At 36.2% G+C, this 24322-nt stretch overlaps 3 protein-coding genes and 1 pseudogene across 14 annotated transcripts in view; 3 read left to right on the top strand and 1 right to left on the bottom strand.

Moving 5' to 3' along the window:
• Positions 1–24322, bottom strand: part of LOC137244464 (zinc finger protein hangover-like) — a 242577-nt gene that overhangs the window by 154778 nt on the left and 63477 nt on the right. The window lies entirely within an intron of this gene.
• On the top strand, positions 840–18987 carry LOC137244467 (uncharacterized). Of its 7 annotated transcripts, XR_010951022.1 has the most exons (18): positions 843–1399; positions 1468–1845; positions 1916–2084; positions 2271–2721; positions 3121–3567; positions 3637–3839; positions 7822–7946; positions 8013–8136; positions 8214–8315; positions 8375–8502; positions 8559–8648; positions 9977–10186; positions 10252–10411; positions 10939–11117; positions 11182–11421; positions 17163–17296; positions 17730–18094; positions 18154–18986. XR_010951022.1 is itself a non-coding variant. In XM_067773485.1 (16 exons), the coding sequence occupies exons 9-15, from the start codon at positions 8249–8251 to the stop codon at positions 11377–11379; spliced, it is 1032 nt and encodes a 343-aa protein (XP_067629586.1). In that variant the 5' UTR covers positions 843–1399; positions 1468–1845; positions 1916–2084; positions 2271–2721; positions 3121–3567; positions 3637–3839; positions 7822–7946; positions 8013–8136; positions 8214–8248; the 3' UTR covers positions 11380–11421; positions 11857–11978. The 7 variants fall into 7 exon arrangements, 1 of the variants encoding a protein (XP_067629586.1); XR_010951023.1 differs by lacking the exon at positions 17163–17296 and having other exon boundaries at positions 840–1399; positions 1916–2178; positions 2217–2721; positions 18154–18985; XR_010951024.1 differs by lacking the exon at positions 17163–17296 and having other exon boundaries at positions 17730–18087; positions 18154–18987.
• Positions 12458–16499, top strand: LOC137246038 (uncharacterized). The gene is made up of 2 exons (XM_067777153.1): positions 12458–13868; positions 13950–16499. Exons 1-2 carry the CDS (start codon positions 12683–12685, stop codon positions 15104–15106), a joined length of 2343 nt encoding a protein of 780 aa, XP_067633254.1. The 5' UTR covers positions 12458–12682; the 3' UTR covers positions 15107–16499.
• LOC137246037 (protein SPT2 homolog) overlaps positions 20867–24322 on the top strand; it is a 28216-nt pseudogene continuing 24760 nt past the window's right edge.

Below are 24322 nucleotides of genomic sequence, written 5' to 3'. Positions count from 1 at the left end.
GTGTGACCAAAAACGCACACAGCCATACGAATTTTTGACAGGGGTGACGATTTGGAATGAAAAATTGTGCAAATGAAATAGCATGCTGACAAATTTTGCTTTCCCACAATGTATCGTGCTCTCTCGCACCTATTATTTTCATAGGGATAGCAAAATACGTCATTTTTGCGTGCAAAAAATCCGTCATTTCTAATTCTGCAGAAAAGTGGAAAATTTTTTCAATTTCTGTGATTTACATTTTGCAGAAATTAATATACGCATTCTTTAATATTTTTTGGTCTACTAAAGTGTGTTTTAGCAAAAAAAAACTCATATCAATGTGTGCATGTTTATAAAGAAAGAAAGTGAAATATGTAATTGCATAGTATAAACAATCGTGAGCAATTCTAATGCAGAATAGTAAATTTTGATTTCCAAATACATACAAGAAAAGAAATCTTGTTACCATTAAGATTTATTATCCAAAATTGAAAAAAAAAGATTAGAAAATTCGGTGTAAAAAAACGGCTATGTGTGCAATAAAATAGCCTCTTTTGTTGAGATACCCCTCCATGGTCTCCATTAATTATTGTGACGGAATTGTGTTTGCAGCAGCAAAGAGAACCCAAACAGTGTAGGTCGTGGTGGTTGTTGTTCGTGGTCCGCATCAACTGGACCAGGTGGGGCAATGACGCCACATCCAGTTATACCAAGGTATATACCACAACAGCAACCGGGTAATGCAAGGCCACGATAGCAGCAGCAACAACCTCCCAAGGCTGGCTATCATCGTTGATTTATAAAAAAACAGTGTTGTGTGTAATGCTTAAATATTTCCTCTGTTGAAACAGTTTCCACGATTCACTGTTCAGCAGCCAGCGTATGCCACCACCGAACAGCTGATAACAAAAACTTGGATGCACAGCAGTTTAAAGCCAAAATGGAAGTTGAGGAAATATTTGAAAATAAGCTAAATATATGTTTCGCGTTATTAACAAAATCGCCCTAAATTTTATGAATTGACAGATCGCTACGAACGACAAAGCACCCGAACGTGTGATCAAAGAACGCACTACAGAAATTATTGCGGCGGGGCCGTATTCTACAATCCAGTACAAGAATTTAATCGTGATTTAAGTATTTCAGTACTTAATGTATACTCAAAGCGGTTGATAAGAGAGCGGGAAGCGGCGGCGCATAAAAATCCACAAAATACAAAGGAAAGCAAGCAATGCTAATGACAAGAAACCATACACGGCTGGTGGTGTAAAATACGACGATGGACTGCGAATATTGGAAGCGCTTGCTGCAACAGGTTTACGTAGCAAGTTATGCAAAAGGTGGCAGTAGATTCCATTAGCGTAAATATGCGACACAATGGAGTGGAACATTTAATTGTGCCAAGCGAAGGGGATGCAATGTAGGTTTGATATACGAATCAATAGCTAGTGATTTAACTGTAATAATCAATAATAAAATTCGCAATAGGACTCTCATGTACCTTTCAACTTCATATGAGAAGCGTTTCGATGTTATAGACCTAGATCCTTATGGTTGTCCGAATCGCTTTCTGGATGGCGCTATACAATCACTGACGAGTGGGGGTTCATTACTTGTAACTGCGAATGATATGGCTGTGCTGGCAGGCAATACGCCTGAAGCCTGCAATGCCAAATATAGTTCTGTGCCTTTGCGTATGAAATGCTGTCATGAGATGGGATTGCGTATACTATTGCATTGCATTGAAACGCACTCTAATCGTTATGGAAAATATATTGAGCCACTTTTGAGCATTTCTGCCAATTTTTATATACGCGTATTTGTGCGTATGCATAGTAGTCAAGCGAAGTGTAAATATAGCATGAGGTTGGTATACAGCATTTTGGCCTTTTACCACAATCCAATTACTTACCATATCTTTATATTATGAACACAGCAAACAATGAATGGTATTTCAATGCACTGGTTGTGATACCTATACGCTACAGCCTATGGGTATTGTAAAAAGCAAAATCTCAGATAAAGGCAATGCGGAAGTAAAATTCGGTATACCAACTGGACCAAATGTTAATACAAATTGTGCGCATTGCGGTGATAAACATCATGTAAGTGTCAACTATCCCACTTAAGTATTTAAACTCGAATAAATCAAATTTTTTCCTTCTTACTTAATTGGTGCTTAACCGTTTAAACGGTTATGTCCGTTCAAAAAGGCGCGTCAGTCGCTTTTTCAGAAGGTTAACTGGCACCAATTGTTCACACCAAATTGTTTCTTATATTCCCAAATATAGATGGGCGGTCCACTTTGGTCGCATCCCATACATGATCCAACGTTTGTTGAAGAATTGCTACAAATCATAGAAGAAAAACCGCTAAGTGATTTGGACACACAACGTCGTTTAAAAGGTGTGTTATCGGCGGTATGCCTGAACTTGTATTGGGTACATGAGTTTTTATGTAAAAAATATTCATCATATCCAACATCAATACCTCGCATTCAATTGTGGACGCTGTACGCACTACATTGGGTTCACGTAATATGGACAAGCATATTGTTGATTCCAGTGGTAAGGCCACAATTTCAAATGATGGGGCAACCATTAAGAAACTATTGGATAAAATAACAACACAACGTAGCGTGCTCAAGTGGTATAAGCTTATCTGGAAAAGATATTTCGTAACGAAAACCCTGGAAGATTACCGCGCCTTGTCTGCTGTGGTTCAACAAAATATAACTTGGATGTTTGTTGCTCTTTTTCAATTTTCCTGAATACAAATGTCTGGATTGGAAAAATTTCAAACAAAAAAATAAAGCTTGGCGTGCAAAAGTCAAGAAATTACTTGTCATGCAACGGTAAATGCTTATAAATATATCATTAAAATTGTATGCTTGTTTATGATGAGCCATTCGAGTGACCATGGAGATGGATGTTTTAAATACTGTAGAGTAAATTGGCTTACTATATAACAATTTGAAATTTTTCCAAATCTTTGACTAAAAAGTAGCTACTAGCTTGTAGAACTTTATTACTTTACTTTTAAAAAGATAAATCACTTTAGCATGGTAATATATACCTGTTATTAAAAATTAATACAAACAATATCTTCAACATTTTTTTCTCGATTCACGAACACATTTAGAAATGCTACAACGCCTGCTAAAGAGCCAAAAGCCAAAGCTTTAGCTTGGATTTAGAGGAGGATCTACAAACTTTGCTAGAAGCACGCGCAGCTCCTCGTGTAGCGAATGGGATCAACACGAAAGTAACGTTGCTGTTAGCGGAAATGCAATGAACAAAATATTTGAAATGGAGGATGAAAATAAATCCAACAATGCAAACACTATAAAGAGGATTCCTTATAATTTTTCAACTAAGGCATCTTGTGACGAAACTATATTTGAATGCCAACAGCAACGTACATCTGATGAAAGTTTTATGGGTTTGGAAAAAATGTGTGATAAAACAGCATCCGACCCTGACAGCACACTATTTAAGTACATACATAGCGAGAACAAGGATATGGTTAAAGAAGATGCTAAAAAGCGCAGCGCCGATGGAAACTATTTTAAAATCCCTTGTAAACAAGGTAAGTGAATATACAACATATTGAAAGTTGATAAGATTGCGTGGTATAAATTTAATAATATAATCTTAGAACTACAAGAAATATATGAAGAAGCACAATCACTGCAACGTCTATTGCATGACTTATGCGTACAGGAGCAGCATCAATTGGATAATGAAACTTCTTTAAAAAGTATTAATGTAACACTCCTAGAAGATATTGAAGCGCCATCTAAAATGTGGGACTCCACAATAGTGGGCGATACCACTTTACAAACTTCACCTTTGAAAATGGTGAGACTTCTCAGACCATCTACTATACTAGAGGAAAATTGCGAAGATCAGTCTAATAGTTCTTTGGGTGGTGATGATGCATCATCACACATAAGCTTTCAAAAGTTGGTGTCATGTGGGGACACATTGCAAGCGGGGCATACATTTTGTATGTCGGGGTTGATTCTGGATAGGTAAGAGTTTAACCTCTTACAGTATCCAGAACGAAGTTGAGCTAGAGTGACTCGCTTTTCTCTGGGAGTATGCGTTCCTCTTCCGCGAGGTTTGGATCCTTTTCTTTGAATACTGGATTCACCGGGCAATTATTAGCATAAAGGTCCGACGCTTGTTTATGGAGTTCACCAAGGACCTGCTTGTGTTTTTTCGCTTCATACGGCTGAGTTCTCAGGGGCCGTATTTCCTCAAAATGCTTTCGGAAATGACTCCTTAGGCCCCTAGGCGGTGCTGGTTGACCAATCAGATGTCTGCTGGGATGCTCAGGTTTCTGGGTATTCAACAGGAACTGTTTGGTCAGCATCTCGTTTCTCTCCCTGATGGGGAGTATTCTCGCCTCATTATGCAGATGGTGTTCTGGGGACATAAGAAGACAGCCCGTGGCAATTCTGAGAGCAGTATTTTGGCAGGCCTGTAGCTTCTTCCAGTGGGTAATTTTTAGGCTTGGCGACCATATGGGTGACGCATAGCACTTAATCGGCTGGCTAATTGCTTTGTGTGTACACTCAGAAAAAAGCACTTACCTAAATACGCATATTGTCACTTGCGAAGCGAATGAAAATTTTGTCGAATTTCGCGGTCTCGAATTGCGAGATGCGAATCGCTAGCGAATTCGCAAAAAAAAGTCGAATGAGTGACGAAGATGAATTTGTCGAATTGCCACAAGCGAAAAAATCATATTCGCTTCGCCAAATCTGTCAAAATTTGTCGAATGCTTATTTTGTTCGCGCTTGAAAATAGAAAAGGACGCATTGGCATTTATTTGAATGTTTTCAATTGAAAAAAGTAAATAAATTGAATAAATAAATAAAAGTGAGTAATTCATTAAATTAAATTGAGTTATTTATTGGTTTGAATAAATGAAGTTTTCAGAATGAGAGAAACAACGCGGCAGCAATTCCAAAAGCTGGTCGAGCTGATGGAAAATAATCCAGACGTCGCCAGAGGCATGGGGAATTTTGCAGAGACCAGGAGGAGCATGGCAGAATTGTGGGACTATTTCGCCACGGATCTTAACTCCATAGGTTCTCCAATACGTAACGGGCGCGAGTGGAACAAGGTAAGAAGAATAGACCTGCACGAATAATACAAAAGTATACATCGCAGAATCGTGGCATCGTAGCTTCGTACGGTTACTGACTGGAGTTACTTTTGATACTTAAGGCTGTTTTACACGAGTCGACTTACTGATGGTTTTTTTGACTCCCAACTCAATTCAACCATCATATACAAGTAGGCACTTTGTTTGAGAAAATTTACCAGGAAATCGACTCGAGTAAAGCAGCTTTACCTACTAATGTATCTACTCGGGTATGTTACTGGCATTGTGAAGGGTGCAGAGATGGGCCCTAGGTTCAGTTAGATCCTAGCTCCGAGCCACCGCCTACTATTTTTCTGATAATACCCGATAAGATACTTGACCAGTTAGTTTCAAAAGTAACCGTACGATATCACGATGCAAGTTCCAAAATAACTGACAATGTGATAATTGTCAGAAGCTTTACTTAGTTATATACCCGAACCATCGTATCCGTGCAGGCCTCTAGTAGTAACTGAATTGTATTCTGCGTGTCAGTTCATACTTACCAATATATTTGTCCTAGGTTTGGTTAGATTATAAGTTGAAGCTTAAAAAAAAAGGTTTCTACAAACCGCAGCGAGAACGTAGCCACTGGAGGAGGACCGTACGCCCAGCGAAGTTTATCTGCGCTAGAGAGAGCCGTGAATGAGCTACTGAACCTCCAAGAAGCCGCCAACCCGACAGGACAGTCCTTTGGAACCAATAATCCGGGTGATAACGGGCGTGGAACCAATATTCCGGGTAATAACGGAAAAAAGATCAACGTTATAAAACATTTTTAACTTTATTCATTACTATTTAATAAACTTGTTTTTTACATTTCTGCTTGTGCACAAATAAATAATAAAAACAGATGACAGAAACGTCAAATTCGGATGAACTAATTAAATTTGTTTGAATGGCAATGACACATTGCAGTCGAATAAGTTCATTCGCCACTCACAATGCAAATTTGATGTGAATTCGCCAATCTGTTCGACTCGCCAAATATATTCGCTTCGCAAGTGACAATATGCGTAAAAATGAGGAAATCACTTCCTAAAAAAAATTTCCATAGATTGAAGAAATATTCTATGAATTGAGTAAAATTTTTCTATTTCTGTATAAAAAGTGCCATTAATTTGAGGAGAGATTTATCTTTGTTTCTGAAAACCGGAATATAATGCTGCCACCCTTTCTAAATATGTTAATGAACTTTGGTCCAGGCATGCTTAATCAACGAACCGATATCATTTCGTTACGATAATTAACGAAATGATTTTGTTTCGTTTTCTGCCATATCAAAACGAAATCAAATCGTTTATGTTGATTATTAATTTCAAACTATGATGGCAAAGCTGATTGATGGCGGAGTCATTAAAGGTGAAAGCATTAGCCAAGCTGATTGCAACTTTTCCCATGAATTTTGACAGTACGAATATTTATCAGAGTATTTTTGACATTACCACCAACGAATTGCACAAACAAATTACATGGAGTTTGTTTGTATGTCCGCTCGCTGTTACCACCTTACGGCTTCACCATGGCTATAGCATTGTCAGCACAATTCAAACATAAAGTATCACGTTTTTGTTAACGTTTCGAGATACAATTTATCTTGATAATTTCTTTATCGATAATATTTCAAAGTGTTTCAACGGAAACGGTGGAAATTTTTTGATAAACGATTAGCGTCACGTTAAGGTGCATCCCTGCTTTGGTCGTGTTTTTTACGCATATGCGTTTGCGCTTAAATTTCGCATGGAGAGATTTGAGCGCTTATCTCTTCATACAAAATTTAGGCGCAAACGCATATGCGCGTAATAAAAGCACGACCGCATTTCGCCCACTTATGTTGCGTTTAATTACCAGCATTTATCTTAGCTGCCAACATTAAATGTCACGCAACGCGCCACAAAAGTTTTATTAGACATCGCCTTAAACGACGCCTCATTTCGCGTTTTTTGCAAATATCTCTTGAGAGACATAAATATTTTATTTTCCGCTTTTTCACGAAAAATATAATTTTAATTTCGAAAAACTAAATACAAGCAAACACAAAATTTTTCAATAGCACAAAAATTTTCAATAACACAAAAATGGCAATCAGGTGTTTATGGATATGGCAGAAAACCAAAAATCAATTCGTTGGCTAGAGTATGGTTTAGGCGTTAGCGTTATGGTATGTCACCATTAATCGATTTCATTGATTTTCATAAACACAAATCACACAAGAAGATAGCGCATTGCGCACGTACACATTGGATCAGCTAATTTTTATGGGCAATTCTTACGTCATTTTCCCTTAGCTCTTGATTTTTTCTCTCTTTCTTTTATTCGCTCAAACAGTCAACTGTGACGTAGATGCGCAGAACAAAGCAATTTTGAACTCGTGAATGCTCAATCTGGGTATGTGACTTGTGTTTCATAAAGTTGGTTCAATCAGCTGTTTTATATGATTAAGGTTAAGTCACCATTAACAAGCCCTTTAGCAGTACATCTGATGCAACAAGCAATAAGATCCAAATGCATTTTTGAAGCGTTTTCCAATTTGGCTATTTTTTCCAAAATGTTTGATTCAGATAGGTCATTATAGGTAACAAAACCAAAAATATTTTCATTCTAATCATAGCATCGATAGCTTTTGAATGAAACCCGATTGTTACAGTAATAAAAAACTGCCCGTACTATCGATATTTCCATCACTAGTTCTCCATCATTATTTCCTGGCGTGTCGAAATGAAATGAAATTGTAATATTTCTCACTTTTTTGGCAAAATATATAAGCCTTCAAGATTGCAATTCTCGTAAAATTTGTCATAAATAAATCGTTTGTAAGTATAAATGCATATATTAATTATTGCTACATTTTTACGTATTCGTTCATCTAAATTTTTTAGTCGGACTTTCTAACTTCTTTGTATGTGCACACATACGTATGTATGAATGTATGTTCTGTTTCTTTGCCGATAAAATAGCGTGAAAATTGAAATCCACGTACAAATCGTCGCAAATAAAGCATTTGTAAGTAAATAAAGCATAATAAAGAAGTCCTTTGCTAAATTTTAACATATTTATGCATCGTTTAATTTCTTCATTAGGGTGTTTACAAAACATTTATCCGATTGTGTGCGCAATGGCAGAAGACTTAAAAAATTTAATGGAGAAACTGCAAGGAGGAGTATTTTTTGAACTTCTTAAAGGTAAATTATTGCTTTATATTTTATAGTTGTTATGCTTCTTTAAGACTTTAAAAATAAAGATAATGGATTTACCATTGAAAGCTTACGTTATTTGAAACCAAATCATTTGGATACCCTAATTGACAAATCTCTGTTTGGACAGCGCGTAATATTTGAGAGAAATCTTTTAAAATGGCAAGCGGAAGTAGTAATAAAACATAACATTTTTAATCATAACATATTTAAAATAATTTTTGTTCACAGGATGAAGGAGGTACTACAGAGACACATTGCTTATCGGAACCCACGCCACCAGCCTCAAGTTTCAACAGTGGTGTCAGAAGTTTTTACGATGTAAGTGTACTGGCTGCTAAGAAATGAAAATCGGTGCCAAGTTCGTCTTGACTTTGCGGGAGGGGGAGTGTGAGGCGGAATGGGAGTGGAAGTGTGGGGAGGAATGGTAGTGGAAGTGGGAGTAGGAATGGGATTGGAGTAGTAGTAGTAAGAAAGGGATGGGAGCAGGTGCAGGCGCAGGAATGGAAGTGGAAGTGAGAGTAAGAACAAGATGGGAGTATTAGTATGAATGGGAATGGAATTGGAGTAGGATTAGGATTGGGAGTAGGACTAGGAATAGAAGTGGGTGGTAGGGCTGGGAGTATCAGTATCAGGGTTGAGTCATTTTGAAATGAAACTAATCAAAATTAAAAATAAAAAATTATTCATCATTTTAAATTTTTTGATTGATGAATGAAAAGTTATTTTTTATTCAAGCATTTCTTGAATAATGAATGACATTTTCTAGTTATTCAGAATATTCTAATTGATGATAAACACCCATTCTTATTTTTGCAAATTTTGAATAAAGAGTTGAGTTATTATTCATTATTTACAAAATATGGAATAACAATAAAATTTTAGTTTTTATTCAGTTATTCAAAAATAAAGAAATAAACCATCGAGATGCCCTGAAAATACACCCATATGCGTAACCAGTTCACGTGTAGTTCTGAAGCTTCTTAGGGTAATATTGAGATAATTTTGGGGAGTATTCGCGGGGTTTTTTGGAGGCCGTTTGGGGGTAATTTCTGGGACACTTTGGCATGGTTTAGGGGAGTACCTCGGGGTCATTCCGTGACCTTTTTGGGACTCCCTAGGTGTCATTTGGGGGTCATTCCGGGATGATTTTGGGGACTCCCTCGGGGTCATTTCGGGATCATTTGGGGGTCATATCGGGATGGTTTAGGGGACTCCCTCGGGGTCATTTGGGGTCATTCCGGCATCTTTTTGGAGACTCCCTCGGGGTCATTTGAGGGTCATTCCGGGATCTTTTTGGGGACTCCCTCGGGGTCATTTTTGATAATTTCGGGATCAGTTCAGAACCCTTCCGGGATCCTGGAATTCACACGAAATTAATGTGGATCCCTTTTATTTGCAGTAATTTTATATATACATACAAACATATGTACGTATATACAGTTTACTTAAAATGATAAAAATAAATTTATTATTTTAATTAAATGAAATCACAAAATGCATTTTCTGTTTATTAATTTTATTGTATAAAAAAAATAAGACCTCCGGACGTTATTTCACTGCACCAGTGGTGATCACCTAAACAGTGCACTTAATTTTTATACAGTATTTACAACTGTTTTGTATAGCATTTTCATAACTTGTTACAGAAATCTATAGAAGATATTCTCAATGAAACAGCTAGTGGAAAACAAATCCTAAAGTTTTACGAAAACAAACAAAATCTTACACCGAAATACCGTAAATTATTATCTGCAACTGTGACCAGTTATCTGATTGATGCTAAAATCTGTGCTCGTCCATATACCTTTGATCTATTATCATGTAAAATCGTTAAATATTTTACAAAGGAAACTCAGGTATAATAGTGCTACTACCTCCTCTAAATGTCTTTACTCTTATAATGGATTACGATTTGGTACAGGAAACTTATTATCTTGCTGTTAAAGGAAAGAAACCAGGTGGCTGTTTGTATGCAAAATATCACAGTAGCTTATCAAAATTGAGAGCAGCCGGGATCATCTTAAAGAAGAGAGCATTAGAGGAATCCCTTGAAACGAATGAACCAAATTATGCTTTGCCGGGTAAGTTATGGACAAATTAAAAATAAAGGGGAAGGTAAAAGACAAAGAAAGAGGATACAAAGAGAAAGAGGAGTGTAAATAAATGGGAAAAGCAAGGAAAAAATGTAGTGAAATATGCAGAGAAAGGAAATGGTACCGAGAAAAGGAAGGGCAAATGAAAGGAGGGGGTGGTCAGGGTCAATAAGGAGGGAAAATGAGAGAGATATAGAGAAAGGAAAATAAAGAAATAGAGAGAATGGGAAGGATTGCGTAGAGAAGAAATTGGGAAAAGAAAGAAAATGGAGAATGATAGAGAAAGGAAAGAGATTTTTATTTTTGGTGAAGAAAAATGTGTGTGCACCAAGCTGAAGCTGCAAATATTTACACGCCAGCTTTTAAATTTGGGTGACAAATTGTTTAACTTCACTACAGCTATTACTGAATGAAGCTGCTATTTTTTTACTCACCACTCAACTATTAGTACAAGCTGCGCATTAATTCACTACCCCGACTCTGTTTTTCTAATGAAAATGTATTGAATTCTTTAGATGAAAAGGAAAGTAACGATCAAGTTTGGCTGAAATATAATATTGAACCTTACGACGAAGTGGTACAAAAATGGGAGACAACATTCGCAGTCAGACACAGCTTTATGAAGAACGCTGAAAACTTAAATTCAATTCTAGAAGAGTGGCCACTCTATAAACAAAGCTTTGGATATTCACTGGTATATTATTACTGTATCTATTTATATCACCACGTATTAACACTCACAACGTTTTTATGTAAAGACTGAACTTGATTTTCAAAAGCTCTATCCAGAACGGACTAATTTGTTGTTTGATAAATGGAGCCGGTTTCATCAATCAATACCATTTTTGTTTGACACTCATATCAAGGATGCAAACAGTTTACATATATGGAAGCGACTCAAAGAAGGAATTTTCACAACCGGTTGGTGTGATTTAGTCCACTTTTACATCATATAATTCTTGAGTTAAATTCTGCGTATGTTGCCTTTTGGCTTTTCTGTAAGTGTTTACTTTTGTAAATATTTGTTACAACAAATGTAAATCAAAAACTGATGTATATTGGAACAATTTTCCGTCATCCTTTGTCAAATTTGGTTTGGAGACAAACGGTTCCGGCGTTGTGCCATCATCGGTATCGATTTTCGTTCGACACTGATGATGGCACAACGTCAAAACCGGTTTGTCTCCAAACGAAATTTGACAAGGGATGACGGAAAATCTTTCCAATATACATCAATTATCCACCCTGTCGGAAAATTAACAAAACCAAAAGAAAATAAAAACTGTCAAGATAAAATTAAAACATCTTGACTGTACGAACGCAGTCTTACTCTTCCCCAGTACATACACTTCCTTTGCATCTGACGCAGTAGTCTTGAATTCATGGATTTTATAATGTAAAAGCGTAAATGTTAACAAATTTGCAATCCCCAGATGTAAAAGATTGCGTGGTATTATATCTCCTTCATTCCGTTTTGGTGCCAACTGGCAGACAGTATAAAATTTGCCCGCAAAGCCGGAAAAATGTTATAATAAAACCAACAATCAGCGATTCCCGAAACAGCTTCTTAATTTTTGCGTGTACACAAAGTGAGTTGCAAGCAAAAGTAAAATTAATGGTGGATGAGAAATTCAAAGACAAAAATACTGTACAGCCGATTATATGTGCTGTGGGACTCGACGTTTTTGAACTTAGAGTATATTATATTTATTTCGCAGATATATATTACAAGTTCCAGAACTTTGTAAAATGTGTTGATGGTTGTTTCAAAATATTTCATGTCTTAAATTTAAAGTATCCATTTGAGTGTAATTTAGTGTGGCTGCTTATACAGAAATATTTTTATAGTATTAACTTAAAATGTAATGATAAGTGTGCTTCACTTTGCGGAATTTTAAACGACTTAGAAAATATTTCAGTGGAAACTCCTGTTCAAATAAGAAAACCATATATGTAATACTTCTATATAGGCAGTAAAGCCTAGTACCGTACGAAAACAGTACACACAGTAATCACATATACATATATATTTTTTTACATGAAAATTTTGAATCAATTTTACACGTATACAATACATGCATACTCTAGTATCGAAATTGCTTGGATATGTTTTCGGAATTTTTTACATTGAAAATATAGGTAAGAAGCAATTTAGAAGTATTACATATATGAAGAAACCCTCATTTTTATTACTAATTTCAATACAAGTCTGTATACTTTTTTTTATAAAAATAAGTACTGTTTGTAAAAAAAGACAAAATGAATTTAAAATGTTATGTTTGTTCAAGAATATTTACACAATGTAAAATCTTGTTTTATCACATAAAAAATGTGCATACTTTAGCAACAAATGACTTATTTCAATGCGGATTTTCAAATTGTAATCAAACTTTCCCAATTTTCAAAGCTTTTAAAAAACACATGCAAAATGAGAGTAAGAGATATTGTACCACAAACAACTCAGTTAGTATAAGCAACTCAAATGAAACATCGTCGAATACTTGTACAGCTATTGTTCCTCCTCAACAAAATTGTGAAATCTTCAGAAGTGATTCCAATAATACTTTTTCTGTGCCAGATATCAGTATTGAGGAAGGTTATTTAAAGTTTTCATTACACCATTTTTGCAAAAAGAAAATTCCAAGAAGAGAAACAATACAATTGCAAAGAGAAGTCACAAGCTTAATTATAAATCCAATAAGAGCTAAAATAATAAATATTTTAAATCATTTTGACTCAAAAAATCTACCAGATTTAAAAGCAAGTCTACAGGATTTAGCTTCCTGTTGTAATGATCCTTTCAAAGACATAAATTCTGAGTATAAACTTATTAAAACTCTAAAAGAGCTGGATCTTTATGCTGCTCCCAAAATTATTCAGATTGATAATTCAGTAAGATCTTTGCAAATTAAGCATGTCGCCAAGCTTGATGCTACTGTAGCAAAAGGTGTATTGTTCCAAATAAAATTCCATATTAAGAAATTCTTTGAAATACCAGGTGTATATGAAAGTTTTGAGGAAAATATGAAAAGCCTAGCAATAGATAACACTTCTTTAAACAACTTTATTAACGGAAAAACATGGCGAAATAAGATAAATAGGTATCCAGAAAAATGTCTTATTCCCTATTTGCTCTATTTCGACGATTTTGAAGTTAACAACCCGTTGGACTCTCATAGCTCATCACTTTTGGCAACTTATTACTCATTCCCCACAGCCCCAATAAATATTAGGCATAAACTTGCCTCTATATTTATTGCAGCTCTATTCAAATCGCAAGATGTTAAAAGTTTTGGTAATGCCAAAACATTTTTTAAATTAATAGAAGTCCTTAATGACTTGAAAGAAAATGGTATAGATATAAAAACTTCAAATGGGACTAAGACAATTTTTCCTTGCTTGGGTTTAGTAGCAGGAGACAACTTAGCATTAAATAATATTCTCGGTTTTTCTAGATCATTCTCCTCAAACTATTTTTGCAGATTTTGTAAAGCTAATAAAATAGAAACTAAGTGAGCATTTATAGAAGAATTTGACAAGTTGCGAAATAAACTTAATTACGAGCAGGATATTGTACAAAATGATTTTGGAAACACAGGGATTACAAAAAATTCTATTTTTAATAAAATACGTAACTTTCATGTTACTGAAAACTATTATGTTGATATATTACATGATATCCTAGAGGGCGTATTGAAATATGGTTTTTGTAATATTATCCTACATTATATCAATCAGAAAACTTTTGATTTGGAATTTCTTAATCTACGGAAACAAAATTTTGACTATGGCGAAACTGAAAATGGGAACAAATCACCTTCTCTGCAGTTGCATCATATAAAATCATTTAACTTGAAGCTTTCTGGTCGAGAAATGCTAACATTTGCTCATTTTTTTACTTTGATTATTGGAGACGTAGTAGAAAGAGATGATATCGTATGGAAATTTGTTTTGAATCTTATAGAGCTATTGGACTTGTTGTTATTGTCTGAGTACACGAGCTTAGATATGATAAATTTAAAATCTCATATACAAACTCATAACAGGGATTACCCAATCATTTTTTATGATACTTTGAAACCAAAGCATCATCTTCTCATCCACTACTGTAGAGTGCTTGAACATTCGGGTCCCTTGAAATTGCTTTGGACACTACCTTTTGAATCAAAGCATAGACAGTTGAAAGAATATGCTAAAAATATTACATCAAGAAAAAATTTAACATTGTCTTTAGCCATTAAGTTTGCAATAGTATTTTCGGAAAATGTAACTAATTTCGAAAATATTGAAATTTTACTTGGTAAAAAAATAGGTTTGTTACAATATTCTTTGTATTGGACGCATTTACAGAGTATGTTTAATAATGAAACACTGGAAGGGTGTGTATGTTATTTAAGTTTCAAAAGGTATAATACATTGTATAAACGGAATTTTATTATATTTTTTTATGATCCCAATTTTTCCGCTTATCAAATACTTGAGATTTTCACAAAGGATAATAAAACTTTCATGTTTTGTGAAAAAAATAGTATTCTAACATATAATGCACATTTTTTATCGTACGAGGTTGGTGGGAAATCGTCAGAATTTAAGCTTTTTAACGCAGATAACTTAAAAAATCCACCAATTCATCTTTATACAGTTCAAAATCGATTGTTTTTGAGGCCAAAGCAGTTCTTTTAATATCGATATACATATATTGACAAATTAATTTTTACTTCTGTTATTATTACTATGTATATTATTATGTGTAATATTAATTATGGATGTAAATGGATTGTTTGGGCTGTCCGTTTTATCCAAGGCAATTTAAATAATGATTTCACCTGGAAACCCGTTTTTTGTAAATTGCACCCTAGTATTATATTAAAAAAGCATTAAGGGCAAAAGATATTAAACAGTTCCGGTTTAAATGTAAAACGGCGTTAAAGAAAAAATGAACTTGGTATTTATATAACGGACATGCTTATATACACACATATGATTAGTACATGAATAAAATTGAAATATACCATATGTGTCATACACTCAGAGAAAAACGCCGTTCTAAAATCCAGCACCACCGGACTCAATTCAAGCTTTTCATGTTCTTACTTTTTTGTTCTTGAAAAACGAACGACCTGTTCTTAAAACAACAACTTTGTTCTTGAACTGACACCATTTTCTTTAAAACAGAACGGCTGATCTTAAAATATGAACAAATGTTCTATTAATGAGAACGTTGTTCTTAAATTAAGCCCAAGAAAAAAAAAAAAACGTTACAATTCGTGTGCACTACAATGTTAAATACAACATTTGGCACCAGCTATCACGCAGTTGTAATGGCCCAGCGGCTATGAAGTTCATCTTGCGATCGTGTGGCGCGAGTTCGATCCCCGTCAAACTCTGAATTTTTTTAAAACAATTTTTTTATGTTCTATTTTTTTAACTCTTATTTTTCGTTCAGTTCCATTCACATATGCACAGGTAATTCTCAAACCTGTTATGAAATGTTTTAAGTATATATGCAGATTAGGTCTTCCAATAAGAATAATTTCTCAATAAGAGAAATGTATGAGAAAATGCTTATTATGCATTTTTTCTTAAACTTTTGAATTTAAATAACAATTTTTTTGTTATAAATATTTTTTATTTATGACAAAAAAATTATTATTAATAAAAAATAAATAAATATATTTAAAAAATACTTTCCCCTCCCACCAAAAATCAAGCACGAACCGTTCTTAAATTGAGACCGAAAAATGTTAAATTGAACCCAAATCGTTCTCGAAGCGTGAGAACGAAAAATCCTAAATCAAGCCCAAGTAGTGCTTGAAATGAGCACAGAAGTTTCACACATCAATACCAAACTGGTCATAAAATACGAACGGTCTGCTTGGAAAAACTGTTCTTAAAACAATCCCATCGGTCACGAGTTAAGAAAAAACGTACTTAACAGACTTTTGTCAACGAATGTTCTTAATTTTGAACTTGTTTCGTTCGTTTTAGAACGATTTTTTCTCTGAGTGTAGTTATATAATTTTTTACTGTCTTGTTTAATTCCTGAAATAAAAATAATAAAACTAATTAAAGAAAACCCGAGGAAATATTTTGTTTTTTAATGTACCCCAGATTTAAAAATATATTTTCTCCAAAGGCTGGAAAAATTTAACCAATTTTTAAGATTTTTTTTTCTCGAAAGTAAGAAATTTTTACTACTTTCAAGTAGAGAATTACTCATTTTGAAAAATATTTTCTCCAAATACCGGAGAAATAGAACTCATCCTTAGGATTTTTTTTCTCGAAACTGAGCAATTTTTAGTATTCTTGAGTAAAATATTAGTCATTTTAAAGAAAAATCTTCTAAAAATTCAATACAAATATTTTCATATTATAAGAAAGCTTCTTCTCTTTCTTACGATAATCCCTATTCCTTTTGAAGAAATGCTTTTCAATAAAACAAATACTTTTTTCCTATTTTCAACCAATTTATTATTAATTTGAAGGAAAATACTTTCATAAATTCTATACAGTTATTTCTTTATTTTATTAACACATTTTTGCTTTTTTTAGATAATTTTCCTAAAACCGTGGAAAAAAAATATCTTCATTTTTAAGAAAATTACTTACCTTGATTGAGGAGAACTTTTCAATGGCGCAAAATCATACCGGTTTTTTCTCACTTTGATAGCTATTTTCCTCAGTTTTAGGAAATTTTTTTTTGAGTGTAGTCATGAGAGTTTCTTTATCCTTTCCCCAGGTACTGCCAGCGAGGGATTTGAGGAATTTGGTACGGCTCTGAATTCTCGGAACAATTGCGGCTGCGTGCTCACCAAAATGTAGATCCTGATGAAAGTCACACCCAAAATTTTAAGGTGTGAGACAGTCGGTAAGGTAATGTCATATGGTCGACATTTGGCGCGGCCATGTTTTAAATAAGATCACCGATGAGATGGTTGGTTACAATATCAGGTTTCGCGAGGCGACAAAACTGGAGAGATTGGGGAGATAGCTGTTTATTTTATTACAAAGCTCATGGTGTAGGAAACAATAGCATAGGTGTAGAAGCAATAGTGACTCCTTCTGGTAGTATTGATATGTAGAAGTTAAACAGAAATTTGATGAATATGAGTTTTTTTAAGTTATTGCAAAAAAGCGTTGAGGATTTTTAATATCTTACGAGGTACCTTCGTACATGTTTCTAAGAATGAATAATGAGACATATTCAAACTTCGCTATACTTTAACATACGATACTTTACCCCATTTTAACACAACTATCATTTATTGATTTTATTAAATTTTATAAAATGTTTCTTCCTCCACAGTTCCATTTCCGTATTGGATGGTAAATATGGCTTTCGCATTTTCTCCATCAATAACTGTGACAAGGTGGAAAAAATCTATGCGCGTAAATCGCAACATATCTTGGTCGAGCGTTTCTTCAATAGCTCTCTAGTGGTGATGGTGACAGCAGAGAAACCCAACTGTTTACAAATGTTACAATATATCAATTGCGTCTACGGCTCAAATACCCACAGTATATGAATGAATCGAACGCACCTAATTGTCTGCCTAACGGATAGTATACATATTCATCAAATCGAAAATATTGCACCAAACGAACTGGGTCTGAATACTGAAACAGTACACATATTCAAAATCGATGAGGAGGCTGTGATGATGGTATAGGGTGAGTTGTTGAATAACATACGAAAACCACTTTAACCCATCTATATATTTGCATTACAGCTAAAGCTTTACAAACAGCAAAAATTGCTGGCGCCAAGCAATTGGAAAAGGCAGTGAAGCATTCATCACACTGTACGGATGGTGTAAAGTTAGAAACTGCTGTTGTAACAGCTGCCACCGACACAACGGTCATATCTACTTCGCCGAGTAACGGCTCGTCCGACTATCTATCGAAGACAGTATAATCATATCTTTTGCCAACACAGGTTAGCGATGTGCTTGCACAGGAAAAGATTTCAATTGGAAAACAAAAACCAATTAAGAGAGTTTATTTATTATTAAAGTATTTACTTTTCTTTATATCAACAGTATTAATTTAAGTTGCAATATCACGTACATATATAATAAGGGATGTGATACGATTGCTGTCGGAATTAGATTTGAAACCAATCAATACTCCTGCTAAGGGTTGTAGAATTATTGCTTGAATAATTAGATTTAGAACAATAATAAGTCTGACTTAATTACAAGCCGTACATTTTTAAATTCATCAATTACGACAGCAATCGGATTCTACGACACCTTTGAATATTCTTGATCTGAAAAAAGAGTAAACCTAATCTGAATTTCTACTAAGCTTTCAGTTGTAGATTATTCAAATAATTGGAGTTTTTTCTAAAGCTTAAAATTATTTTCTGCTCGCTTAGAAAAGATTTCAATTGGAAAACAAAAACCAATTAAGAGAGTTTATGTTATTATTAAAGTACTTACTTTTCTTTATATGAACTGTATTCATTTAAGTTACAATTTCATGTGCATATATAATAAAGTATGTCGTGGTACGATTGCTGTTGGAATTAGATTTGAAACCAATCAATACTCCTGCTATGGGTTGCAGAATTATTGCTTGAATGATTATATTTAGAACAATAATAAGTCTGACTCAATTACTAGTCGACACCTTTGAATATTCTTGATCTGAATTTCTACTAAGCTTTAAGTTGTAGATTATTCAAATAATTAGAGTTTTGTCTAAAGCTTAATATTATTTTTTTGCTCGCTCAGAAGAGATTGGAAAACAAAAACTAATTAAGCGAGTTTATTTATTATTAAAGTTCTTCAGTTTTATATGAACTGGATTAATATAAGTTTCAATTTCATGTACATATATAATAATATTGAAAATAATAAATATTGAAAATTCAATTTTTTTGGTTCATATTTTATTCATATGGCTGCCCTAGGTAAAGTAAATCTGCAGGTAAAAATCACGTTATATGGCGGTTATATAAATGGTAAAACCGCAGTAAAATTGATTGTCAAATGGCTCGAAAATGTAGAGTGAAATGACGGAAAAATGACCGCCAATTCACGAGCATTGTGACGTGTGTGAGCAGCACAGTGCTATGCTCACATCCTATAAGTCGGAGCGGAATGCACGATCACATTAATAGGAACGAAACGGAAAATTTGGTCACAAAAGTTCATCACGCCCATGCAAACATGACTATGAATATAACCGCTGCAGAAAGTCACAATGACCGTAAAATGACTAGTAAAATGACGTGGAGCGTTTTTGCAGGGTAGTGATGCACGATATTTCACTATCGGTGATTGCATCGCCGCTATCACTATTAGTATTTCATGCTGAAGGAAAATCGCCAATCACTGATATTTGGATATTTGAATATCTATCACTATATATATTTTTCATTCGCGGCGATTGTTATGGTCCGCTTCGGAGATTCACACTCTGAACGTTCTACTGACTGGTGGTAGGAGGTTAGCTAATAGGGAAAATGTTAGGATTCACTCTCAGTCATGTCTGCCTGGGGTGGTTAAAACAAATTTTTGTTAATTTCGCGCGGCTGGCATTGCCAAAGAATCCAATGGTGTGGGAAAATTCACAATAACGGCAACCACCATGGCGTAACTATACAAGGTGACAGTTGACTTGTAGCTTTTTATGGGATTTGACACACCAACTTCCGGCGCAGTACAATTTTGACATTGGTTCGTCAAATTACAAAAACAAACTACATGGAACGTTTAAATATGGCTGCAGGAATGCCACCGTGGCTTCCACCTTGTGTGGTTCCACCACGGGCAACCACAGTTAAATCATGCGATTTAACGACTCCGTTCCACTGCGCAGTCGCAATAATGGAATGGAATTTTTTCTTTAACGGCCTGACGGTATGGTATAGTGATGGACTATAGGGCGATTTTGAGCTATCAGTGAAAATAGATATGGCTATTTTTTATAGCTATAGCGAGGAGAAACAACGCACAAGCACATGCAGATATCTTATCTGAAATGCTCCTAAAGGTATGCAATTGTGATTGTTGAAGTGTCGCTCACACATACAAGCGCATGGGGTATGAGAGAAGCTATCAAAATTATACATCTGTAGTTGTAGCTGAGAGATTTATAACTAACTAGTAAGTTCTGGAATTAGAAAAGCCTAGAAATATGCAACAAGGAGGTCGGACAGTATAAAAGGGTGACAACAGTGGAGGCGAGAAGTCAGTTTCATTTGAGCTATCAATCAGTTTGGTTATTAAGCATGCTATTCGTTGCAAAGTATAAGTGTTATTGCGAAGTACTTTAATAAAGGCCATTTTTCCATTATTCAATATTGGAGTTATTTATTCAACAGTGTAGCGATACGAACGTTGGCAGAAGATTGCAAATAAGGGGAATTGCAGTAAATTCGTTACAATTGGTGTCAGAAGAGGAATTGTTGAATAAATTCCAGAGAAAAACAAGGGCATGGCAAAGTTCAGTGAATTGAAGATCCAGCAACTGAAGAAGGAGTTGGACAGCCGTGGATTGAATACAATGGGCAATAAACTCGACCTTCAGGCACGACTACGAGAGGCAATGGAATTAGAGGCAATTAACGTGGAAGAGTATGTCTTTCATCTTGATGGCGAGGAGACAACAAAAATTGAAGAGAAAAACGAAACATCACAGTTACCAGCACAGACTTGAACATAATTTTGCCTGCAATATCTGCACAAACATGGACAGTAACACCAATGTCGTCGCAAATGTCATCTCAACTGGAAGAACAGAAGACATATATGGCATCACAATTGGAAATACTGGAGGCACGCATTTCAGAAATGTCGACACAGATTACATCCAAGATGGAAACTCAGCTGGAATCGCAGGAGAACCGTATAACAGCGAAGATTGAAGCACAAGAGGCACGTATAACAGAAATGTCATCACAAATATCCAAAAATATGTCATCACAGCTGGAAGAACAAAAGACATATATGTCAACCCAACTGAAAGAACAAGAGACACGCATAACAGTACAACTAGAAGCACAAGAGGCGCGTATATCATCAAAACTCGAAGCGCGCATGGACAAAAAAAATAATGCAGTTTGGAGAAAAATTCGAGGCAGAGGTGGATGCTTTGAGAGGTCGTATACAGGAGTTGCAATTAAATCACCCAGCTGTTTCAGCAAGCAATCCAAAGGTAAAAACACCATCCTTTGACGGTTCTGTTCCTTTCCAGGTCTTTAAGCTATAGTTTGAGAAGACCGCAGCAGTGAACAACTGGAATGCTGAAGATAAAGTTGCTGCACTCTTCGTAGCATTGAAAGGACCAGCTGCCGAAATCTTACATACTATTCCAGTGTACGAAGGGAACAGCTATGACGCATTGATGGCTGCTGTAGAACGACGGTACGGAAGCGAGCATAGAAAACAGATATTCCAAATTTAGTTGCAAAACCGTCACCAAAGAGCGAATGATACTTTGCAGGAGTTTGCCTCGGATGTTGAAAGATTGGCTCATCTCGCAAATGCGGACGCACCCGTGGAATACACCGAGAGGGTAAAAATCCAGAGTTTTATAAATGGCATACGGGACGTGGAAACGAAGCGAGCTACATACGCAAACCCAAAGCTGACATTTGCTGAAACGGTATCACATGTATTAACTCAGGAAACTGCCTCCCTATTAAGTAAACCAGCATATAAGGCTCATCGTGTGGAAGTAGAAAGGCCAGAGTGGGTAGACACAATTTTGGAAGCATTGAAGGGTACGCAGCAGAAGAATAATGATGCAGTCAAATGCTTTAAGTGTGGAAAGCCAGGGCACATTGCGTGTTATTGCAACACCAACCCTAACAGTTGATGATCAGATCTCCAAGACCAATCAATTGTTAAACTAAAGCGAGTCACCAGCAAGCGGCGACAGCTGGCTCCCGCAATTGAATGCCCCATACTCTCTATCTCGCAAATTGGAAGAAGGTCAAGCAATCTTACTGTCGGAGGACATGTGGATGGAAAGGAACGTTTACTGACTGTAGATACGGGTGCATCCCATTCCATCATTCGATCAGATTTAGTCAACAAGAAGATAAGATCATTGCTTGGAGCAAGATTACGTACAGCCACGGGAGAGGACACCCAGGTAATTGGAGAAGTAGAATGTGAAGTAGCAATTGGGAACGTCACGGTACTACACAATTTTATAGTGGCAGATATTGTTGATGAAATCATAATTGGAGTGGACTTCTTAATCAACCAAGGCATCAGGATCGATATGCAAAGCAAGACGATGCGATATAAGAACATGGATGTGCCACTTAATTTCGGCTACGAGAGAGGCTACAGCAGTAAACGAGTGCTGGTGGAAGAGAGTCAGCAAATACCACCAAAATCAGAAGCAGTCATCTGGGCAAAGGTTGATGGAAATTGTGGGACAAACAAATTGTGGGTTGTCGAAGCAGCAAATAAATCAGCACTGAACATACTTGTAGGAAAAACACTGGCTATGAAAAAACAAGATGGACGTATTCCGGTAAGAGTACTCAATGAGTTCAAGTCACCATTCAATTTGACCAAAGGAGCTATTTTGGGAAGATGCCAAGAGGCCGAAGTAGTTATTAACTGTGAACAGCTCCAGGAACACGTTTCATCTAGTAATACTGATCTTTCAAATGACACCACGGCATGGACGCAGGGACTAGAGGAAGCCTATCAGAGTAAGGCAAAACAACTGCTCCTAAACTCGTAAACTGCGTCAACTGGCAGCCGATGGTAACATTGGCATCCGACCACCATCCACCACCGCCCATACTTATTTCGTTCGAGCGTACCGCCGACTTCATCGTCACCGAAAAACGCACTTTCATAAACTTCAAAAAAGGAAAGTGGGAAGAATATAAATCTGCAACAGACAGCAGCTTTGCTGCCCTCCTATCCCGACTGATGCCCGCCAAGGGGAGCGTGCCTTCCGTAAGGTCATTGAATCCGCCTCGGCACATTTCATTCCCGTCGGGAGAATTCCCGAAATCCGGCCCCACTTCCCGGCGGAGGCCGCGAGCTTAGCGAGGGAACGCGACCTTATAAGAGCGCTTGATCCAGGCGACCCCCAAATAAGGGATATAAACCAACGCATCAGATTGCTTGTGGACGAACACAAGCGGGCGAAATGGGAAGAGCACCTAAGAGGTTGTAACCTCTCTACCGGTGTAGGTAAACTTTGGTCCACCGTAAAGTCCCTATCGAATCCGACTAAGCACAAAGACAAAGTTTCCATCGCCTTTGGCGATAAGGTGCTGTCGGATGCGGAAAAATGCGCGAGCGCTGTCTGCCGACAATATATAATGCATCCTACGGTCGACAAAGATAGACGGAGAGCCAATAGACACGCACATAAACACAAATTCAGCGCGTCACCAATCACCATCACCGCTAGAGAGGTTGAGGACGCCATTGGTCGCGCTAAACCATCCAAAGCAGTGGGCCCAGACGGCATAGCCATGCAGATGCTTAAAAACCTAGGGAAAGAGGGTTTCAAATATTTAGCGCATGTCTTCAACCTGTCTCTCCCCACCGTTGCCATACCCAAGAAATGGAAAATGGCCAAGGTGGTCCCGCTACTAAAGCCTGAGAAACCAGCTAACGTAGGTGAGTCATATCGTCCGATATCTCTCCTATCGCCAGTGGCAAAGACGCTTGAAGCCATTTTGCTCCCTTATTTCCAAGCACATTTGCAGCTAGCCCCTCATCAGCATGGCTTCAGAAAACTCTATAGCACTACCTCCGCGCTAAATGTCATTAGCACCCAGATAAATTGCGGTTTGAATCAATACCCCCACCATAGAACAGTACTCGTAGCGCTAGACATATCAAAAGCCTTTGATACAGTCAACCATGGCTCATTACTGCAAGACCTGGAAGGGTCTACCCTTCCCCCATG

The sequence above is a fragment of the Eurosta solidaginis genome, chromosome 3, assembly GCF_040869045.1.
Source record: "Eurosta solidaginis isolate ZX-2024a chromosome 3, ASM4086904v1, whole genome shotgun sequence".
In the NCBI taxonomy this organism is placed as follows: domain Eukaryota; kingdom Metazoa; phylum Arthropoda; class Insecta; order Diptera; family Tephritidae; genus Eurosta; species Eurosta solidaginis.
Note: the sequence above shows the minus strand (reverse complement) of the source record. Positions and strands in the feature narration are given on the sequence as shown.

Excerpts from the sequence above, each read along its gene's own strand:
- LOC137244467 (XM_067773485.1), top strand. The coding sequence starts at position 8,249 with ATGGCAGAAGACTTAAAAAATTTAATGGAGAAACTGCAAGGAGGAGTA. Across the intron at positions 8,316-8,374 it reads ATTTTTTGAACTTCTTAAAG|ATAATGGATTTACCATTGAA; the intron begins GTAAATTATTGC and ends TTAAAAATAAAG. Across the intron at positions 8,649-9,976 it reads GTGTCAGAAGTTTTTACGAT|AAATCTATAGAAGATATTCT; the intron begins GTAAGTGTACTG and ends AACTTGTTACAG.
- LOC137246038 (XM_067777153.1), top strand. The coding sequence starts at position 12,683 with ATGAATTTAAAATGTTATGTTTGTTCAAGAATATTTACACAATGTAAA. Across the intron at positions 13,869-13,949 it reads AGCATTAAATAATATTCTCG|AAGAATTTGACAAGTTGCGA; the intron begins GTTTTTCTAGAT and ends GAGCATTTATAG.